The 23,048-nt window shown below is 47.1% G+C and overlaps 1 protein-coding gene across 2 annotated transcripts; it reads right to left on the bottom strand.

Annotated features, from left to right (window-relative positions):
- Positions 1 to 229: 229 nt before the first annotated feature.
- USB1 (U6 snRNA biogenesis phosphodiesterase 1) lies at positions 230 to 23,040 on the bottom strand. 2 transcript variants are annotated; one of them, XM_063598028.1, is made up of 7 exons: positions 22,864 to 23,040; positions 21,806 to 21,972; positions 11,651 to 11,834; positions 7,497 to 7,550; positions 4,397 to 4,502; positions 2,776 to 2,859; positions 230 to 1,687 (listed from the first exon to the last, which is right to left on the bottom strand). In XM_063598028.1, exons 1-7 carry the CDS (start codon positions 22,920 to 22,922, stop codon positions 1,583 to 1,585), a joined length of 759 nt encoding a protein of 252 aa, XP_063454098.1. In that variant the 5' UTR covers positions 22,923 to 23,040; the 3' UTR covers positions 230 to 1,582. The 2 variants fall into 2 exon arrangements, with proteins under 2 accessions (XP_063454098.1, XP_003823762.4); XM_003823714.5 differs by having other exon boundaries at positions 22,871 to 23,010.
- Positions 23,041 to 23,048: the final 8 nt, after the last annotated feature.

The raw sequence follows: 23,048 nt of genomic DNA, 5'->3' as shown, positions 1-23,048 counted from the left end.
CTCCAGGCTAGATGTGCTATGTGAGAACTCTGTGTGTACACCTGGCAGGCTGGGTGACCCCTCCCTACCCTTATTTTACTGAAGCATCATTAATGCCTCTCAAGGCCATCTTGGAAGTCACAGCAGAGACTTCCAAGAATCCTCCCAAACTGTGAGACACAGCTGGACAGGGTAGGGGAAGGTGACAGTCATCTTTTCACTGGGTTAAATACAAGTAGTCCAAAAAGGATCCAAAATAAAAAATGCAATTTTTATTTGTTGAACATAATTTAAAACTGTAAAAAGATTTCTCTGTCCATCACCAGAAATCCAGAAGACACCTGAAGAGGACTGACTGTTTCTTTGCCACGGGGAAGGTGTGATGAAAAAATTAAAATCCCATGCATCCCTGGCCCTTCCTCCACGTTGCCCCTCAGAATGCCTGCAGCTGCAGCAGGCAGGAGGCAGCAGGAGAACCCGGGCTGTGGAAGGCCCCTCTGCCTCTCTGGGAAAGCTGCTGGGGAAGCCAGAGGTCACAGTGCATTGGAGGCCTGGCTTTCAGCCACTGGCCAGGCCAAAATGAAACATCTGCTCAAGTCTCCCCAGGCACCTTGCTGGGGGTGAGTGGGAGAAAGAAGTGGAGAAAACTGATGCTGGACCACAAGTTATCACCCTGTACCTTGGCTTTGAAGTGGCCCCTGCTGGTACAGGAGCAGGGTGAGAGTAAAAGTAAATAAATAAAAGCAACATGCTTCAAGGAGAGAGGGTGACAGACCCACTGAAGCACCCCGTGTCCTGGCTTGACCAGGGATAAGCCAGGGCGTGATGATTTAAAACACTCTGATCTGAGGCCAATGGCATCAAAATACAAATTGCTGAAGTGGGAGAGGAAGTGAAGGGCTGTTTGTTAGGGGGACTACGGTGGAGATTCTGGTGAGTGTGGGTGGGCTCGCCAGTGACCCCAATATTTTCTTTGTGTAACAACCAGAGTAAGCATTAGGATGCCCAGGCTGCCCTCTACTGGCAGTTTCTGGGAAGGACCACAACAGCAGCGCCCAACCTGCAACCCACAACAGCCGAGACAGGAGAGAGAGAAGAAAGGAAGAGAGAGAGAGGAGAGGAAGAGAGAGAGGAGAGGAAGAGATAGAGGAGGGGAAGAGACAGAGGACAGGAAGAGAGAGAGGAGGGGAAGAGAGACAGGAAGGGAAGAGAGGAGAGGAAGAGAGAGGAGAGGAAGAGAGGAGGGGAGGAGAGACAGGAGGGGTAGAGAGAGGAGAGGAAGAGAGAGAGGAGAGGAAGAGAGAGGAGAGGAAGAGAGAGAGGAGGGGAGGAGAGACAGGAGGGGAAGAGAGAGGAGAGGAGAGGAAGAGAGGAGAGGAAGAGAGGAGAGAAAGAGAGGAGAAGAGAGAGAAAGAAGAGGAAGAGAAAGAGAGAGAGAATATCAGCACTCAGGGAGGATGAGGAGTGGCTACACCTCCTGCCAGGTTGAAGGCATGGCTGGGGCCTCCTACTGGGAGGCTAGAAGCATCTCCATCGATTTTAGCAGGTTCCTCCATCTCAGCCTGGTCTGCAGAGGGCCCTGGAGGAGGAAGGCCTCTGGTGCTCACTTCAAAGGCATCGAGAAGAACTTGTTCCCAGACTTGCAGCGGACTTGCTCAGTGTGCACGCGCAGCAGCACCTCAGCATCTTCAAACCCATCCACGATTGCCTTAAAACAGCAGCCAGGGGAGGACAGTCACATTAAGGGGCATCTGGGACCCACAGGGCACTGCAAACAAAACCAGCTCACCCAAATTCAGAGGCTGGGCGAGGCTGAGGCTGCAGGCTCCAGGCTCTGCATTGGTGATCTTGTCTGATCACTTCTGTAATCTCTGAGGTTGGTCCTATCATCTCAACTTTACAGATGAGGACACAGATGCTCAGAGCCCTGGATCACAGAAACCAATAAAACCAGGCCTGGGACCCAGGTCTGCCGGAGCCCAAACTAGAGCTCTTTGCCACCGCCAGCAACATCAGGCCAAGAGCAAGGTGGCTCCTTAACGAGGGACCACAGCTGCATCCAGCCTGCACATGTTTGGTTTGGCTTGCAAAATGTTTTTTAAACATCCAAATTAGTTGCTGACATTTGAAAACTGACAGATTACATGTAAAAATCTAGGTTTCTGGCTTCTCTTATGAAGCAGAAGTGCTGGCAAATCTAGGCCAATCTTCCCGCATGGCCACGCTCCCTACTGTCTCCCCATCCAGGGCTGGAGTATCAGCCGCCGCTTACCACTTCATGTAACTTGCTGGTTCTCCTCCAAGGGCGCAGACGGGAAAGTGGAATCTTTCAGCTACTTATCAAAATTTGATAGACTCTGGGGGCTGGATGTTCCTTACCCCTGGTACATTTCACCCATTTTCAGTGCCAGGCCCAAGCCTCTGACCTCTGGGCAAGTGGCTAGGACTTCAGGGAAAGCCTGCAGCCTCCTCGCAGATCAGTGTTCTAGGGCAGTGCTCCCTAGAACTGTAATGTGCACACAAATCCCCAGAGATCTTGTTAAAATGTAATTCTGATTTCTTAGGTCTTGGTGGGGGTGGGGGCAAAGATCTGTATTGTTAATAAGCTTCAGGTGACACTGAAGCTGCTGGTCCAGGGGCCACACCTTGAGTCACAAGGGAAGGGGTTGGGGTCTCCTGCCATGTCATTTGTTTCCCAGGGATTCAGGTTTGGGTGCCTCATCCTCCCCCTCTCCAGCATCTGTCCTGTCATTTCTGGAGTTCAGCGCCCTCTGTGCTCCCGCCCTGGAAATTTACCTGTAGTTCCTGCAGGCACTGCCCCTCCAGCTGGAGACGTGCATCACCCAAACACCAGGCCAGGCTGAGGTGGAAAGAAGGATCCTGGGGAGGGAAACGAGAGGCAGGCAGTCACCCGGACGCCTTGGCAGGCCCTGCCATCACAGCAGGTCTGTGACAGAGCTGTCGTGACATCCCTGCTGGATCCCTGGCCTGCCCAGTGGGAGACAAGATACTCAGTGTTGATCCCAAGCACCCTCCACAGACAGACAAAACAGCACAGGACTGGTCCTTGCTATGGACTGAATCGTGTCACCTCCCCCAAATTCATGTAGCCCTAACCCCCAATGTGATAGTATGTAAAGATGGGGCCTTTGAGGGGTAATTAGGGTTAGATGAGGCCACGAGGGCAGGACCCTCATGATTAGTGCCCTTTAATCACAGAGAGCTTGGGCACTGCTCTCTCTCTGTAGCCCCCAACCCCTGCCCCGCCATGTGAAGGTGGCCATCTATAAGCCAGGAAGAACCCTCACCAGAAACCAACCACGCTTGGCCGGGTGCAGTGGCTCACACCTGTAATCCTAGCACTTTGAGAGGCCAAGGCAGGCAGATCACCTGAGGTCAGGAGTTTGAGACCAGCCTGGCCAACATGGTGAAACCCCGTCTCTACTAAAAATACAAAAATTAGCTGGGCGTGGTGTTGTACACATGTGGTCCCAGCCACTTGGGAGACTGAGGCAGAATTGCTTGAACCTGGGAGGCGGAGGTTGCAGGGAGCTGAGATTGCACCACTGCACTCCAGCATGGGCGACAGAGTAAGACTCTGTCTCCAAAAAAAAAAAAAAAAAAAAAAAAGACATCAACCATGCTGTCACCTTGATCTTGGACTTCTAGCCTCCAGAACTGTGCAAAAATAAATTTCTGTTATTTAGGCCACCCAGTCCATGGTATTTTGTTATGACAGCCTGAGCTAAGACAGTCGTATTCACAGAGGCTTTCCCTGAAGTATCATAGAGGGTCATTACATCTGTGACGTGAAAGAAAATCCACCCTCTATTCTGATCTAGGACATTCCAGTATACACCATACTTTTCAGATGACATGAACAAAATCCCCAAAGTCTCAAGTTTTGAAGCAACAATAATTGTCTCCATTCAAATTCATACTTATCTCCCTCAGCACGGTTTAAAAACATATATCAAATAAAATGAATGGCCCTTCAAAGCCCTGATAGTCGACTTAGAGTCCAAGTGCCCTTGGAGGGCCTGGGCAAGGTGCAGGAAGGTGTGTGAAGCTACAACTCTTCTCTGAGGGTCAATCTGACCAAAAATTATTAGGGACATCTACTTAAAAAATGTGAAAACAACATGGGAACATTATGGAGCAGAAGGTACAAATCTTGGGCGTATTTAGGATATAAAGCAAGATTTCTAAGAAATGTTGGACTTTGGGTGGGCTGCATCTGACTACACCTCAAAGCCCTCACCTCCCGAGGTGTGCATCCTCAGAAGGCTGGCATTCGGAGCACTGACACGGGAGGTTCTGAAGGGTCTTCGGTTTGCCTCTTACGAGGGCTTCTTTAAAGACAGTTTTATTCTCGTTAGAAATGGGTCAATGGAGAAGCAGCAGCCCCATTCATTACCTGGTAGAAAGTGGTGAGGTTGAATTCCTCCATGACTCTGTCCACCTCTGAAACCAGGTCCAGGAACTGGGCATGCCCTGAAGTGACCTCAAGCCCAATAAAGGTCCTGGGGAGAGGAAGACAACGCAGGCATGAGATGTAGCCTCTGAGAACACAGCCATCTGCGCAGCCGAGCAGGAGCCAGGCAGAAGGCCAAGAGGCCTGGGCCGTGGGTCTCACCGTCTCCCTGGTACACTCGCTTTCCTGCTCCATGAGCCAACTCTCTCAGTCCTCAGATTCTCTGTCTGTAAATCTTCCTTTCCCAGTTCTCACCCACACAGCTCTCCTCCCTTCTCTGGATCTAATAACCCTTCCAGGAACGCCTTCACCCACCACTGCCAAGTCACAAACCCAGAAGCTTCTGCACCCCCATTCTCCATCATCATTCCAATTGCAAACGACTCCTGTCCTCAAGGAGGCCTCTTCTCGAGGACTTTGCTCCCAGGCATCTGCCACGCCTCCCACAAGCACTCAGGCATGCTCTCTCATCTTTAAAAACTCTCCCCTGAACCCACGGTTTCAGCACGTCCCCATCCCATTCTCAGTGAAACTTCTCAAAAAGACGATTTGTCCACCATCACTATCTCTTTCTCACCTCCCATCTTCAACCCACTTTGCTGGGAGTCCTCTTGTCAAAGTTGCCAACAACCTCCACATTACCAAATCCAAGGGACACTTCGCTGTCCGCCTTGTACGCACCCAGCAGTATCTCACACAGTGGACTCTTCCCTCCTTGAAACCCTTTTCTCTCTTGGCTCCCAAGACATCACCTGCCACGCAGTCCTGGTTTAATCCTGCCTCCTGTCTCCCGGTTCAGTGTCCTCTGCCACCCTCTCTCCTCTCCAGCCTCCCCGTGGTGAAGATCACTGGATCTTCTCCATCTGCACTCTCCAGGAGGCTGATCTCACCCAGCCCCACTTCCCACACAGGCCAACACTGCCCACATTTCTATCTCCAGCTGGTCCCTCTCCTGAACACCCAGTTGTATATGTGACATTTCCACCTAGGGGTCCAATAGACAGCAAAACCTAGCAGGTACAAACAAACAGGTACAAAGCAGAACTTTTGCTTTTCATCCCACCAGTGTCTCTTATCACAGAAAACGGGGCCAGTTGTTCTAGCCTCAAACCCAGGAATCAATGTTCGTCTTCCCCTTGCTTCACATAAATCCAACCCATTGGTAATTTGGTTGCTTCTGCCTCTAGTGTATCTCCAATGCGTCCACCTCTTGGTCTTCCATGGCCATCACCCTAATCTAGGCCACCAATGGTCCCTCACCTGGACAATGACACCTGGCTCCTCTCTGGTTTCCCTGCATCCACTTTTGCTCCCTTCTATCTTGCCCCCAGACTCCATGGCCACAGACACACCACTAGCCAGACTGACATCCCCAGATATAGATCAGGTCATGCCTCTCCTCTGTTGAAATCCCTCCAATGGCTTCCATTATACTGAAAATTCAAACTCCTTACTTGAGCTTGCAGCCCCTGGATGGGCTAACCCTACCCATCTCATCTCCTATCATTCTCCCTCGTGCTTTCTGGGGTCTGCCTCACTGGCCTCCTCAAACATGCTGAAATCTTCCCTGCCTCGGAGTCACTTAGTTTGCTATGTCCTCTGCTTGAAGCTCTTGCAACAGCTCTTCCCAAGGCTGGCTTCTCATTCTCAGGTCACCATCAAATGCCATCTCCCTGGCCACTTCCCTGGTACCCTCCTGGACTACCCACTCCTGACCATCATATCACACCACAGTTATTAACAAACACTCTCATTACTTGTTTATTATCTGTCTCCCCTCTGAATATGAGATTGAAAAGAGCAGGGGCTGTGTCTACCTCTTCACTGATGAATCCTTAGTGTACAGCAAATGCCTGGCACAAGTGGGTGCTTAACAAACTTGTGCAGCATGGAATAAATGAACGAATAAATGAGGCCCCTTTCAGAAGTGCTCAGAGAAGGTGGCCCAGTGAGTGCATCAGACAGGGAGGCTCGCTTTGAAGGCAGGATAATCATTTCTTCTTATGTTCATCTAACACTTTAATACTTTTAACTTTTCAAAGGCCTTGGGGCTCATTTGAGCCTTACAACTGCCCAACAGTGGATGTTGGGAGGCGTGTGCCAGTGTGAAAATGAAAGGTCACAGAGATGAAGACACGGACTAAACACCACAACTGGGATGGAGCTGGGCAGAAACAGGTTTTCTGACTTTCACAGGTTTTCACTAAACCAAGATGCTTCTCTCAATCTCTGGGCACCACCCCCCTACATGCTCCTCCAGTCATTATTTATTTATTTATTTATTTATTTTTGAGACAGAGTTTCACTCTTGTCACCCAGGATAGAGTGCAGTGGCGTGATCTTGGCTCACTGCAACCTCCACCTCTAGGGTTCAAGCGATTCTCCTGCCTCAGCCTCTCGAGTAGCTGGGATTACAGGCGCCTGCCACCACACCCAGCTAATTTTTTGTATTTTTAGTAGAGACGGGGTTTCGCCATGTCAGGCAGGCTGGTCTTGAACTCCTGACCTCAGGTGATCTGCCCACCTTGGCCTCTCAAAGTGCTGGGATTACAAGCGTGAGCCACTGCACCTGGCCTTTTATTTTTTTGAGACAGGGTCTCACTCTGTTGCCCAGGCTGGAGTGCAGTGGTGCAATCTTGGCTCACTGCAGCCTCGACCTCCAGGGCTCAAGCGATCCTCCCATCTCAGCCTCCCAAGTAGCTGGAACTACAGGCACACACTACCATGCTCAGCTAATTTTTGTATTTTTCACAGAGACAGGGTTTGGCCATGTTGCCCAGGCTGGTCTGGAACTCCTGAGCTCAAGCTATCCACCTGCTTCAGCCTCCCAAAGTGCTGGAATTACAGGCATGTGCTACTGTGCCTGGGATCTCCCAGTTATTTTTCTTAAAGAAAGGTTCAGATTTGGGGATAGCTGCCTTTATAGTCATAGAGTTGGTTAAAAGCAAACAAAAAATGGGACAAACAAGTCCAGAAACAAAGCACTCAATTTTTGCACCAAAGAATCTTCCTCTGATGGTGATTGGGGGTTGGGAGGACCCACCTGGTTTTCTCTTGATTGGTGTAAATCTTTACCTGGTTGGCAGTAAAGAAGAATCTGAAATTTAGAAGACCATATTTCAGGAAAAATCGTAAGAAAAAAAGCAGAAAAAATAGCTTATGTTAAAAAAAAACAGCACTTTGAAAATATAGTTAACTCATTTTGCACTTCATATTATCACCCCATTATGCAGGTGGTATACTGAACCTTAAACATTAGAGCTGGACAAGACCTTAAAATCACCCAGCCCGAGTAACACACAACATCATCCAGGTGCTAGTAAAAATTTTACTTTGTTAATAGCAGTTCATTTCGATAAACAATTTGAGACTATCTCAACTTCACTGATGGGAACTGAGGAAGCCTTATTGATCAAGTAGGTGATAATGGACCACTTAACAGCTGATTCATTTCTTGCAGTTTTTAAAATAGATGACTCCGATTTCATCTAAGCAATCACGACAACATTTCTTCGTGTGTCAGGGCTGAGCTCAAGCCTTTGCACACTCTGTTTCTCGAATCCTCACACAACTCTGTGAGCAGGCCTACAATTATGCCCATTTTACAGACAAAGAAACAGAGGCATGGTGAAGCTGAATTTGGTGAGCCAGGATTGGAACAGTCAGTCTGCCTGTTTCCAGAGTCCTTGTTGTCACCTATGACGCTTTCGTGAGGGGAATAGGTCTGTTGGTGTGAAGTCGAGACAGATGCCCCCACCCACCCACCCCTCAGATCAATAACACGGGAAGAGTCAGGCTCAGCTAGGTAAGTGCTTTGACTTGGACTGGTTCTGTCCTTTATTCTCTGAGACACTAGCAATCTCACCATGGAAAGTCTCCTCACAGAAACAGATCATTTTACAGCCCCAGGCCAAGGGTCTCACCCCCATCTGAGGGAACATAATATACCAGCATGCTGGGTAGAGCCTCACAATCTGCCCAAGGGCAAAAGTCAGTCAGCCAACTCTCTGCCTCTGGAGAAAACGTAAGGGATCACAGAACCACCAGGAGCTTGGTTAAGTGCAGCTTTTAGGAAGAGTTCTCAAGGTGTCTCCCAAACATCCTGGAGTGGACACTGGATGTCTGTGCCCAACCAAAACTCCTTCTCCTGGTAACCTCGTGTTGCAGGATGGCTCTCCACCCCTACTCCAGAGGCAGGCTGCCCAGGCCTGGCCAAACAGAGCTTAGCATTTCCTCAGTCACAGCAACAGAATCAGGGGTGCACCGCCCACTCTTGGTCACCTTAGGCTCAACCAGATGATCAAAGTTGAACAGACCACACCTGCCCGGGCTTCACTCATGACACAGATCCTTTCCTCAGAGGGAACCAGCCCAGGGGTCCAGGTGCTGTTTTCTAGTCTCTCAGTGAGCAAGGGAACCAGCCACATATACATCCCACAGGGATCAGTATTTCTTGCAATGGACTTTAGGCAGAGTTTTCCTAAGTCCCAGCAAGGGACTCGTGCCCAGTTAAGGAACCACTGTATGCAAGGGAGCCCAGGCCGTGACTTCCCTGGAGGGGTGCAGTTCATGCTGTCTTCCTAGCACAAGTGCAGTGTGCCAGTCATCAGCACTAACATAGCCGCTCTCCTCCTTTATCCAGGGGCAGAGCTTCCGCAGGATAAGGGAAGCACTCTCTGTGGAAGGGGGAAGGGCCTGTTAACTCTTTACTCCCAAAGAAAGCACACAGGAGACGGGTCAGACCAGGCAGTCATTCCTGTGACTTGTGCTGAAGCCAATCAGAGAGGGAGGCTGTCTTTCCAGGCTGGTACACCATTAGCCGGGAGATGCGGTGGCTTCGTCATTGTGACAAAGGAAGGGGACAGAGCTGAGATGGTGAACAGTCTGCCTGTGGTGGTGACAGTCAGGTGCCATCTGATATCTTGTCACCCCAGTCCACTCATGCATGAGCCAGTGCTACCTCTGAATCTTTTAGTTATACCAGCCTATAAATTTCTCTTTGGTTTAAGCCACTTTGGGTTGGGCTTCTGGCACCTGTGGTTAAGAGAGTCCTGATAATATACAATCAATCAACTTGATAATGACAATCCAAAGAGGGGGAGGGCTGGACTAGGTTGAGAGATGAGTTTCATTCCTTATTCCCTGGCCAAGTGTCTGGATTGGGACAAATCCTGTCCTCCTCTGGCCCTCAGAAGGGGTTCAGCTAACTGAGCAGTTTCCTAGTTGGGCAGTGACATCCTATGGAATTCCTGGGCCTATGGCCCCCTGAACTGTGGGAACGGGGCTTTGGCTAGAAGACTGTTTATTTCTGTGTTACACAGCCACACATCAGGCTTTTGTGCAACACCTCATTTGAAAAAAGGCTCTGGTAATAAAGGCAGGGTCAGAAAACCATCAGCTGGGTGGCTTCTTAGGCTCCTTCTAGTATCAACAGTAGAGGATCCAGAAAGCTATTCTCTGGGCTCCCTCATTCCCGCTCCATGACTCAACAAGCATCTATTTGATGTCTACTGTGAGCAGAGCACTTGGAAAAAAGCTGTGGGGCAATTCAGAGAGAAGCCACAGTCCTGGCCTGGAGGAACGTGGGCTCCAGGAAGGAAGATGGACACAGGAATGACTGCATATGAGGGTGAGTGAAATGACCACCAGGGGTAAAGAACCACAGGACCAACTGATCTCTGGACGGAGGGGTCACCTGTGAAACAACCACAGGACCGACTGATCTCTGGACAGAGGGGTCACCTGTGAAACAACCACAGGACCGACTGATCTCTGGACGGGGGGATTCTGCAGGATATGCCAACCGGGAGAGCCTCAGTGAAAGAGCAGGGTTTTGATCTGGACCAGTCTAGCAGGAGATGCATTTCTGGTAGGAAAAGAGTTATGAAATAATCCAATAGGTAAGGGGAAAAAAAAAGCCCCAGGCTGGCAGACTTAAAACCAGAAGTGGGGTCTGGTACTAACCCTTCACCCAAGTGGTGTGCTGAGGGCACCCATGATCTCCTTTCACCCCCATAGGCCCCCAGTGAGGTAGCTCCCACCATTACCATGACCTGTTTGACCTATCACTGTGAAATGATAACATATGTGTTGGTCTCAGCCTCCAGTTCCTGACACAGAGATCCTAAAACCTGTGTCATTTCCTAAGCAGCAGGGGTGCTAGGAGCATCTTTTGTTCTATTATCTGGTCTGTGATCCTGGCTCCTGACACAGAGCTCCTAAATCCTTTGGAATTTCCTGGGTGACAGGGGCATCTTTGGTTCCAATGAGGCAATGAGGTCCTGGATGGGGGCTGATCACAGAAAGAGCAAGGCATGATTAGAAGCTGGGAACTTTCAACCCCACCCCCTACCCTCCTGGTATGGGAGGGAAGCTAGAGACTGAGTTAATAATCCATCATGCCTATGTGATGAAGCCTCCGTAAAAATTTGGAACTACAGGGTTTGAGGAGCTTCCCTTGGTGAATAAGAACGCACCCATGTGCTGGGAGGGTGGCTCACTCCCAACTCCACAGGGTCAGAAGCTCCCATGCTCGGGACCCTTCCAGACCTCACCCTACCTATCTCTTCATCTGGCTGTTCATGTGTATCCTTTAACATATCCTTTGTAATAAACTGGCGACCTAGTAAGTGGACTGTTTGCCTGAATTCTGTGAGCCATTCTAGCAAATGATCAAACCTGAGGAGAGGGTCCACAGAACCTCTGATTTGTAGTGAAATCAGACAGATGTTGTGGGTAACCTGAGAGCTCAACACTGCAGATGGTGTCTGACATGGAGCACAGTCTTGTGGGACTGAGTCCTTAACCTATGAAGTCTGCACTAACCCTGGGTTATTAGTGTCAGAATTAAGTTCGATTATAGGACACCCAGTGGGTGTCTGGAGAGTTGGATAATTTGTTGGTGTGGAAAAAAACTCGACACATCTGGTCACAGAAGTGCTGGAAGTACTGAGCAAGAGCTTACAGAAAAACAGCTGGCTTTTCCTACAGAGCAGATACGGCATCAGGGGTGTCAAGAGCTTCCACGGCATGCCCAAGGTCACGGAGGATGAGAAGTAGAGCAGGCAGCCCCAGGAGAGGGGCCGTGTTCTATCTTTAGGTCTGCCTGCCTGCTGGGGTAATGCCCGCAGTAGCTCAGGAGAGGAGGAGAAGCCATGGAGGGGAGGGAGCGGAGAGGCAGAGGGAAGAAGCACTCACCTGTGGAAGGAGGTCATACGGGCTTTCAGAGCCTGCACGAAGGGGAGGATCCAGTGGTGGCGCAGAACCACACTCTGGGACAGGCTGAGGTGGAACGCCTCCATCCTTACCAGCCGGGGGACATATGTCTGGGCATGGGGCAGCAACACATCAAGCAGATCCAGGAACTCCTCCTTGGCTTCATCTGGAGGGGAGGAGTAAAGAGGGCGGGCCGTTCTCTCAGCCAAGGTGCCATGGCTGAATGAAGAAGCCCAGAAGGCAGAGGGAGGTCCTTATTACTCTGGGTTTGGGGAGAAAATTACTTGGACAGCAGCCTATGTCTATGTCTTCTAATATAATTTTATTTTCATTTATTTATTTATTTATTTATTTATTTATTATTATTATTTTTTTTTTGAGAAGGAGTCTTGCTCTGTCGCCCAGGCTGGAGTGCAGTGGTGCAATCTCGGCTCACTGCAAGCTCCGTTTCCCGGGTTCACGCCATTCTCCTGCCTCAGCCTCCCGAGTAGCTGGGACTACGGGCGCCCGCCATCACGCCTGGATAATATTTTTTTTTGTATTTTTAGTAGAGACGGGGTTTCACCGTGTTAGCCAGGATGGTCTCGATCTCCTGACCTCGTGATCCGCCCGCCTCGGCCTCCCAAAGTGCTGGGATTACAGGCGTGAGCCACTGCGCCCAGCCTCCAGTTTTTCTTAACAAGGTCTACCCTCAGGAGAAACTTACTGAATTACAGCCTAACCTGAAAGTGTTTTATCAGACTCTTAACTGACCTGGGGGAAGTGAAATACCAAACTGCAGCACCTTCTGGCCATCCTGTCCCACCTAGGAGGGGGAAAATTCTGAGAAGCGTGTGGGAAGTTCCCAGTCCAGAAGAACCGGCTCACCAAAAGATTGACACCCAATCATAGGACTACAGAAGGATTCTTGTCCCCCACCACCTCACCACCACATTCATACAGGCCTGTTTACCACAGTTCCTTTTACATAGTACTTCATGTCCAGCTATCGAGGAAAAATTACAAGACATACTAAAGGGCAAAAATACAATCTGAAGAAAAATAGTAAGCATCAGAACCCCTTAAATATAAAAGACTAGAAACCATACAATGTCTGATCTCAGGCCACAATGAAATTAGACTAAAAGTCTATAACAGAAATGTAGCTGGAAAATCCCCAAATACTTGGAGATTAAACAACACACTTCTAAATAACACACGGATCAAAGAAGAAATCTCCAGAAAACTTTATAAATATTTTGAACAAAATAAAAATGAAAACATAACTTATCAAAACTTGTGGAATGCAGCAAAAGGTGCTTAGAAGAATATTTATAGCATCAAATGCATATATTAGAAAAGAAGATCTAGGCCGGGTATGGTGGCTCATGCCTGTAATTCCAGCACTTTGGGAGGCTGAGGCAGGTGGATCACTGGAGGTCAGGAGTTCGAGACCAGCCTGACCAATATGGTGACACCCCGTCTCTACTAAAAATACAAAAATAACTGGGCACGGTGGTGCGTGCCTATAGTCCTAGCTACTTGGGAGGCTGAGACAGGAGAACCACTTGAACCTGGGAGGCGGAAGTTGCAGTGAGCTGAGATTGCGCCACTGTACTCCAGCTTGGGTGACAGATCGAGGCTCCCTCACAAAAAAAAAAGAAAAAGAAAAAGAAAAAGATCTAAAGTCAATCATCTGAGTTTCATCTTAGGAAAGTAGAAAAACAACAGCAAATTTAATCCAAAGTAAGCAGAAGTAAAGAAATAATTAAAATTAGAGCAGAAATCAATAAAATTGAAGACAAGAAATCAATAAAGAAAATCAATAAAACCAAAAGCTGGTTGTTTGAAAAGATCAGTAAATCAACAAGTTTCTAGCCAGGCTAAGAAAAATAGAGAGGGCACACAAATTACTAAAATCAGGAATGAAAGATGGGACATCATTACAGATCCCATGGATAATAAAAGGATAATCAAAGAATACTATGAATAACTTTATGTCCACAAATTTGATAACCTAGATGAACTGGAACAATTCCTTGAAAGACCCGATCTGCTAAAACTCACAAAAGAAGAAATAATCTAAATATGCCTAAATCTATTAAACAAATTGAATTATTATTATTATTTTTTTGAGACAGAGTCTCACTCTTTTGCCCAGGATGGAGTACGGTGGTGCAATCTCGGTTCACTGCAACCTCCACCTCCCAGGTTCAAGCGATTCTCCTGCCTCAGTCTCCCGAGTAGCTGGGATTAACAGGCACCCGCCACCAAGCATGGCTAATTTTTTTGTATTTTTTTAGTAAAGACAGGGTTTCACCATGTTGCCCAGGCTGGTCTCAAACTCAGGCAATCTGCCCGTGTTGGCCTCCCAAAGTGCTGGATGACAGGCGTGAGCCACTGCACCCAGCCTGAATAAATAAATAATTACCTTCCGGCTGGGCTCTGTGGCTCACACCTGTCATCCCAGCACTTTGGGAGGCCAAGGCGGGTGGTTCACCGGAGGTCAGGAGTTTGAGAACAGCCTGGCCAACATGGCGAAACTGTGTCTTTACTAAAAATACAAAAATTAGCCAGGCGTGGTGGTAGGTGCCTGTAATCCCAGCTACTCATGAGGCTGAGGCAGGAGAATAGCTTGAACCTGGGAGGCAGAGGTTGCAGTGAGCCGAGATCATGCCAGTGCACTCCATCCTGGGCAACAGAGTGAGACTCTGTCTCCGAAAAACAAACAAACAAACAAACAAACAAACAAAAATTACCTTCCAAAACAGAAGGCACCAGGCCCAGATGGGTTCGGTTCACTAGAGAATCCCACCAAACATTTAAGGAAAAAATTAAACCAATTATCTGTAATCTTTCAGAAGACAAAAGCAGAGAGAATACTTCCTGACTTATTCCACGAGGCCAGCATTATCCTCATACCAATACCAGAAAAAGACATTACGAGAAAACTACAGACCCATATCTCTCATGGACAGAGATGCAAGATTTTCAAGAAAATATTAGCAAATTGAATACAACAACATATAAAGAGAATAATGCTCCACAACTAAATGGGATTTATCCCAGGTATTCAAAGCAGGCTCAACATTCAAAAATCAATTAATGTAATCCATCCAATCAATAGGCTAAAGGAGAAAAATCAAATGATCCTATCAATAAATACAGAAAAAGTATTTGACAAAATCCAATGCCCATTCAAGATAAAAACTCTCAGAAAACTAGGAATAGAGGGGAACTTTGTTAACTTGATAGAGAATGTCTAAAAATACCTATAGCTAACTGATAGGAAACTCCAAAGCTTTCCCATTAAGATCAGGAACAAGGTAATGATGCCTCCTCTCACTATTGCTTTTCAACTCATACTGGAAGTCCTAGCTAATGCAATAAGACAAGAAAAGGAAATAAAAGGTATACAGATTGGCAAAGAAGAAATAAGCCTGTTTTTCTTTTTTTTTTCCCCAAGACAGAGTCTTGCTCTGTTGCCCAGGCTGGAGTGCAGTGGTGCACTCTCCGCTCACTGCAACCTCCACCTCCTGGGTTCAAGCAATTCTCCTGCCTCAGCCTTCTGAGTAGCTGGGATTACAGGCATGCGCCACCATGCCCAGCTAATTTTTGTATTTTTAGTAGAGATGGGGTTTCGCCATGTTGGCCAGGCTGGTCTTGAACTCCTGACCTTGTGATCTGCCCGCCTTGGCCTCCCAAAGTGCTGGGATTACAGGTGTGAGCCACTGTGTCCGTTTTTTTTTTTTTTTTTTTTGAAACGAGGTTTCGCTCTTGTTGACCAGGCTGGAGTGCAATGGTGCAATCTTGGCTCACTGCAACCATTGCCTCCTGGGTTCAAGTGATTCTCCTACCTCAGCCTCCCAAGTAGCTGGGACTACAGGCATGTCCCACCACGGCTGGCTAATTTTGTATTTTTAGTAGAAATGGGGTTTCTCCATGTTGGTCAGGCTGGTCTTGAACTCCCAACCTCAGGTAATCTGTCCACCTTGACCTCCCAAAGTGCTGGGATTACAGGTGTGAGCCACCACACCCAGAGTGTTTTTCTTCATAGATGACATGATTGTCTACAGAGAAAATCCAAAAGAACTAACAAAAAAAATTTCCTGGAAGTAATAAATGATATAGCAAGGTTGCAGTGTACAAAGTTAACATACAAAAGTCAACTTCTGTATATTTGCTTTCCTATACACCAGTAACGAACAAGTAGGATTTGAAATTAAAGATACAGGGTTTACCTTAGCACCACCAGCAAAATGAAATACTTAAGTATAAATCTAACAAAATAAGTATAAGATCTATATGAGGAAAACTATAAAACTCTGATGAAAGAAATCAAAGAAGAACTAAGTAAGTGGAGAGATGTTGTGGGTGGCAAGCCATCCAGGTGCCGAGGCAAGAGACCGAGGGCACGAGTTGTTCCAATATAATAAAATATATAAAACAACAAGAGTTATACTAGATCTAGATCATAGACATGATTATATATGAATATCATTAATCATTAGTTTGTAGCAATTACTCTTTATTCCAATATTATAATAATCCTCGCTCTATAATCATAACCTAGGAAAAACCAGGCCATACAGAGATAGGAGCTGAGGGGACACAGTGAGAAGTGACCAGAAGACAAGAGTGCGAGCCCTCTGTCATGCCCGGACAGGGCCACCAGAGGGCTCCTTGGTCTAGCAGTAATGCCAGCGTCTGGGAAGATGCCCGTTGCCAAGCGGACCGTGGTCTAGCAGTAGCGTCAGTGCCAAGGGAAAACACCCGCTACTTAGCAGACCGGGAAAGGGAGTCTCCCTTTCCCCAGGGTAGTTTAGAGAAGACTCTGCTCCTCCACCTCTTGTGGAGGGCCTAACATCAGTTAGGCCCGCCCGCAGTTATCCGGAGGCCTAACCATCTCCCTGTGATGCTGTGCTTCAGTGGTCATGCTCCTAGTCTGCCTTCACACCTGTACACCTGGCTCTGCCTTTTAGCTAGCAGTAGCAAAATTAGTGAAAGTACTAAAAGTCTCTGATATGCAGAAATAATGGCGTAAGCTGTCCTCTCTCTCTCCCTCTCTCTCTCTGCCTCAGCTGCCAGGCAGGCAAGGGCCCCCGTCCAAGTGGCGTGACTCACGTAACCTTGTCAATCATTGGAGATGGCTCACACTCCTTACCCTGACCCTTTGTCTTGTATCCAATAAATATCAGCGCAGCCTGGCATTCGAGGCCACTACCGGTCTCTGTGTCTTGGTGGTAGTGGTCCCCCGGGCCCAGCTGTCTTTTCTCTTATCTCTTTGTCTTGTGTCTTTATTTCTACAATCTCTCGTCTCCGCACACGGGGAGAAAACCCACCGACCCAGTGGGGCTGGACCCTACAAGATATTCTATGTTTATAGACAGAAAGATTCAATATTGTAAAGATGTCAGTTCCTCCCAATTTGATCTACAGATTCAATACAATCCCAGTCAAAATCTCAGCAAGTTATTTTGTGATACTGACAAACGGATTCTAAGGTGTACATGGAGAGGTAAAAAACCAAAACAGGCCAAGTGCTGTGGCTCATCCCTGTAATCCAAGCACTTTGGGAGGCTGAGGCCAGAGGATTGCTTGAGCTCAGGAATTCAAGACCAGCTTGGGCAATATAGTGAGACCCTATCTCTAAAAAAAACCAAAAAAACCCCCCAAAAAACCCAGAATAGTCAACACACTACTGAAGGAGAAGAACAAAGTTGGAGGACTGAAACTACCCAACTTCGAGACTTAACTATGTAAAGTTACAGCAATCAAAACAGTTCACCAATGGTATTGGTGAACAAATAGATGAATGGAACAGAATTGAGAACCCAGAAATAGACCCACATCAATACAGTCAACCGATCTTTGGCAAAGGAGCAAAAGCAATACAATGTGAAAAGGAGAGTCTTTTCAACCAATGGTGCTGGAATAACTGGATATCCATATATAAGAAAAGCAATCTAGACACAGACCTTCCACCTTTCACAAAAATTAACTCAAAATGGACACAGAACTAAATGTAAAATGCAAAACTGTAAGATTCCTGAAAGATAACATAGGAGAAAAATGTAGATGATCTTGGGTTTGGTGACAACTTTTTAGATATGACACCAAAGGCAAGATCCATGAAAGAAATAATTGATAAGCTGGACTTCATTAAACTTAAAAACTTCTGCTCTGTGAAGGAAAACGTCAAGAGAATGAAAAGACAAGCGACTGGCTGGGAAAAAAATGTATTTGCAAAAGACGTATCTGATAAAGGACTATTATTTCAAATATAAAGAACTCTTAAAACTCAATATTTTAAGACCCAATATTAGACCCACATCATAATATTAAATAAACAAAAATGATTAAAATTTATTAATAAACAAAAATGACTAATATTAATAAACAAAAATGATTAAAAAGTGGGCAAAAGACCTTAACAGACACCTCACTGAGGAAGATACACAGATGGCAAAAAGCATTGAAAAGATGATCTGGATCATATGTCATCAGGGAGATGCAAATTAGCAGACAACAGTGACATATTACTACACACCTATTAGAATGGCTAAACTCCAGAACACTGTCAATACCAAATGCTGGTGAGGATGTGGAGCAACAGGTACTCTTATTCTTTGCTGATGGGAAGCAAAATGGTACAACCACTGTTGAAGACAGTTTGGTGGCTTCTTACAAAACTAAACATACTCTTATCATAAAATCCAGCAATTACATTCCTTGGTTTTTGCCCAAAGGAGTTAATGTCCAGGCCAGGTGTGGTGGCTCACGCCTGTACTCTCAGCACTTTGGGAGGCCAAGGTGGGTGGATCACGAGGTCAGGAGTTCGAGACCAGCCTGGCCAATATGGTGAAACAGCATCTCTACTAAAAATACAAAAATTAGCCGGGCGTGGTGGTGCGCGCCTGTGGTCCCAGCTGCTCGGGAGGCTGAGGCAGAGGAGTTGCTTGAACCTGGGAGGCGGAGGTTGTGGTGAGCTGAGATCGTGCCACTGCACTCCAGCCTGGGCGACAGAGTGAGACTCCGTCTCAAACAAAACAAAACAAAACAAAAAAAACTTATGTCTATACAAAAACCCACACATGGATATCTGTATTATGATGTGGGTCTATTTCTGGGTTCTCAATTCTGTTCCATTCATCTATTTGTTCATCAATACCACACTGTTTTGATTGCTTTATTCATAATTTCCAAAATTTGGAAGCAATCAAAATGTCCTTCAGTAAGTGAATGAATAAACTGTGGTACTTCCAGACAATGGAATATTATTCAGCAATAAAAACAAGTGAGCTATCAAGCCATGACGAGACATGGAGGAACCTTAAATGCATCTTACTAAGTGAACGAAGCCAATCTGAAAATGCTACATACTGTATGCTTCTAAACATATGACATTCTGGAAAAGGCAAAACTGCCGCCACGGTAAACAGAGCAGTGGCTGCCACGAGTTAAAAGGAGGGAAGGATGAATAGGCAGGGCACAGAGGATTCTTAGGGCAGTGGAACTACTTTGCATGGTCCTATAATGGTGGACGCATGTCTTTATAGTATTGCCCAAACTCACAGAACATACAACACCAAGAGTGAATCCTAATGTAAACTATGGACTTTAGGTGATTATGATGTGTCAATGTAGGTTCATCAATTGTGACAAATGTACCAATCTGGTGGGGGGTAATTGATAAAAAGAGAGACTACACCTGTGTGGGGGCATGGGGTATAGAGGAAATCTCTGTACCTTCTGCTCAATTTTGCTGTGAATCTAAAACTACTTTAAAGAATAAGGTTGAGGCTGGGCACGATGGCTGATGCCTGTAATCCTAGCACTTTGGGAGGCTGAGGTGGGTAGATTGGCTGAACTCAGGAGTTTGAGACCAGCCTGGGCAACATGGTGAAACCCCATCTCCACTAAAATACAAAAAATTAGCTGGGCATGGTGGTGCGTGCCTGTAGTCCCAGCTACTCAGGAGGCTGAGGCAGGAGAATCGCTTGAACCTGGAAGGCAGAGATAGCAGTTAGCCAAGATTGTGCCACTGCACTCCAGCCTGGGCGACAGAGCAAGACTCTGTCTCAAACGAACAAATAAATTAAGTCTATTAAGACAAAAAAAAGTTTAAAAAAATGCAAAGGAAAAAGCAGAAGCCCCTGAAATTCTGTCACCTAAAGCAATGGTCTCTAAACTACTGTGATCACACAGCCCATTAGTAGAACAAGTTTGTACGTATATGCTAATAAAAATATATTTATAAATTACAAGTGTGTGCTACTCTGTAAAACTGTGTTATAAAATGTGCACTCTCAAAAACAGAAATCTAAAAAGATGAGATAAAAAGAAATACATTTAAAAGTTCTAACAATTTTCTCCTACATCCTAAAGTATGGGATCATCTTGACCTCTCCCCTAGGGGCATATACCCACTTTCAACACCAACTCCTCTAGAGATAAAGACTGTTAAACTTTGGTGCCTATTTCCATATGCATATACTAATTTATATATCTTATTTGTTTAAAAAAAAGAGAGAGTATACCATTTAAACAGTTCTGGAGCTAGTTTCTACATATAACATTACATGTTGGACATCTTTCCCCTCAGTATAGAGAGGTCAAGTTCATTATTATAGCTCCATAGTAATCTATTAATCAGAATAGATTAGCATTTCTCTAATCAGTCTACTATTGATAGACATTTAGCATGATTCCAATTTTTCACAAAGAACACCACAATGACCACCCTTGTATGTTCACATATTATTTGTTTTTTTACCAAATATGTGACTGCAGCTGCATGATTAACAGAGTCTTCTCAGCCGGGCGTGGTGGCTCACGCCTGTAATCCCAACACTTTGGGAGGCTGAAGCGGGTGGATCACCTAAGGTCAGCAGTTCGAGACCAGCCTGGCCAACATGGTTAAACACTGTCTCTACTAAAAATACAAAAATAAGCCAGGCGTGGTGGTGGGCACCTGTAATCCCAGCTATTTGGGAGGTTGAGGCAGGAGAATCGCTTGAACCCGGGAGGTGCAGGTTGCAGTGAGCCGAGATCGCGCCATTGCACTCCAGCTGGGCGACAAGAGCAAAATTCCGTCTCAAAAAACAGACAAACAAACAAAAAAACACCAGAGTCTTCTCACACCCAGCATCCTATTCAATTTGCCCAAATCCCCTGGTGGATAGGCAGCAGAGAGAATCATCTCATACTCCTTGTGCAGATGGGGAAATGGAGGTTTCAAGACCTAAACTTACTCTGTGTACTTTGCTAAGAACTTAACATAGATTATCTGATTTAATCTTCATGAAAGTCCTAGAAGACTGGTATTACTACTCTCCCCATTTTATCTATTTATTGATTTTTATTTTATTTTATTTGAGATGGAGTCTCACTCTGTCACCCAGGCTGGAGTGCAGTGGAGCGATCTTGGCACACCACAGTCTCTACCTCCCAGGGTCAGTCAATCCGCCTACCTCAGCCTCTCAAGTAGTGGGAACCATAGGCGTGTGCCACCACACCTGGCTAATTTTTTTGTATTTTTGGTAGAAACAGGGTTTCTACCTGTTGCCGAGGCTGGTCTCAAACGCCTGGGCTCAAGTGATCTGCCTGCCTCCGCTTCCCAAAGTGCTGGGACTATAGATGTGAGCCACCTGGCCTAGCCAGTGCTACCCCCATTTTAGATTTGAAGAAACTGAAGCTCTGAGAAGTCTAGTATCTTATAAAGGGCACCCAGAGTAGTGGGCAGCGGAGTGAGGTCTGACTCTGAAGCCTGGGCATTTTTTGTCTGCCACCTGCTGATCAGAGCTAGGGTGGGATTTGAACCTTGCACACCCAGCGTACCCAGGGCCCTCTCAGAAATAAAGTGCCTGGCATGACCTTGACACCCTGCTCCAGATTCTCCTTTAGTCACCTCCTCATGAACAGGGAGAATATTATACCCAGAGTTAATACATATTTTAGGCTACGAATTCAAAACCAAGACGACAGAAAAATCCCCAGTTCTTGAAACCTGCTCTTTCTCTGCTAAGTCAATGACTTTCCCACCACCAGTGTTAGAGGTTTCTGGTTTCTTCCTTCTAGTTGGGGCCAGATTCTGCCCTTCATGAGGCACCTACGGGTCTTTGGGTCTTGGCAACTTGCCTTTCACACATCACTCACATGGTACATAGATGTGGGTGGCCCAGTTGCCTCGCTCGTGGGGGAAGGTGCGCACCCGTCCCCCGTGTTTTGTGCTGTCATCTTCAGGCCCCTCCTCGGTGCCCGGGAACATGTTCAGCACACTGTCAGGTACTGGAAATCTCTGCCTGGGAAGGGGGCTCTGGCCACTGCAAAAGAAAAAAAGAAAAATGAGTACATTTATCCTGTTAGCATTCTCTACCTTTGTATATACCACAAAAGTTGTAACCCCTTATATATGGTGGCTCTGAGTGTGTGTTTCCAGCCTGGTGCTGGAAGCAGCTTCTAGATAGCGAAATTGTTTCTCCAGTATTGTCTCATGGGGGTCTCCAACTCTGGGGCACAAGGTCCCCATGGGAAACAACAGGGCATGCAACAATGTGGTTCAGGGGTCACATTTCCAAGCTGGACAGGCTGCAGCTGGAGTAGCACTTTCTAGCTCTATGACCTTGGGCAAGTCATGTCCCCTTTCTGGGCCTCAAATGCCTCATCTGAAAGTATATGTCTACCTGATAGAGCAATTGTGGGATCAACTGAGCTACTGCTTGTAAAGCACTCAGCAAAGATAAGGCCTAGCATTTAAGAATCTAAGCCCCAGGAAGTAAGGCCGACGGTTTTGTTCACCACTGAATTACCAGACCCCAGCCTGGCAGGGAGTGGGTGCTCAGTGAATATTTACTGGATGAATGAAAAGGCTCTCCCTACGCTTTAGCAAGTATTACTATCGCAATTGTATTCAAATCAGGAAACGGACCTAGGATGGTACAGGGATGTGTGCCAGGCGATAGAGTGGGCCAGCGCGAGGCTGGACCCGAACCCAGGTCTGACCTCCCAACTTGGCCCTAGCCAGGTGGGGCCACTCTGGAGCTTTGTCTGGGGTCGGGGGTGGGGGGTATATCTTCTGGATCCTCCTTTCTTCCTGCGTCCCCTTTTCCTTCCCAGAGCCGCCCCGCATCCTCCCTCCCCACTCCACCCCCAGACATTCGGGTCCCATCTGGCTCTAGGGTGAATGCGCGCGCCCTCCGGAGAGACTTCCTCACTCCTCACCGACGGTGGCTCCCATCCCCCGGCCTGGTCCGCATCCCGTCCTCGGACTCATCCTCGGAGCCGCTGCTGCTGTAGCCCACCAGGGGCGCCGCGCTCATGGGGCCTCATCCAAGACCACCAGAGCAGGTCCACCAGCAACCTCAACCGGCACCCGGAGTTCCGCTGTGCCGGAAGCGCC

Source organism: Pan paniscus, chromosome 18 (assembly GCF_029289425.2).
Source record: "Pan paniscus chromosome 18, NHGRI_mPanPan1-v2.0_pri, whole genome shotgun sequence".
Taxonomy (NCBI): Eukaryota; Metazoa; Chordata; class Mammalia; order Primates; family Hominidae; genus Pan; species Pan paniscus.
The sequence above is the reverse complement of the archived record's forward strand: the minus strand, read 5'-3'. Positions and strand labels throughout refer to the sequence as shown.

Bases quoted from the DNA above. Each gene is read 5' to 3' on its own strand.
- USB1 (XM_003823714.5), bottom strand. From the start codon at position 22,968: ATGAGCGCGGCGCCCCTGGTGGGCTACAGCAGCAGCGGCTCCGAGGAT. The intron at 11,835-21,805 runs GTGAGTGATGTG...CCTCCCCTCCAG, and splicing joins CACCCACATCTATGTACCAT to ATGAAGCCAAGGAGGAGTTC. The intron at 2,860-4,396 runs GTAATGAATGGG...TTCCCTCCCCAG, and splicing joins ACCTCACCACTTTCTACCAG to GATCCTTCTTTCCACCTCAG.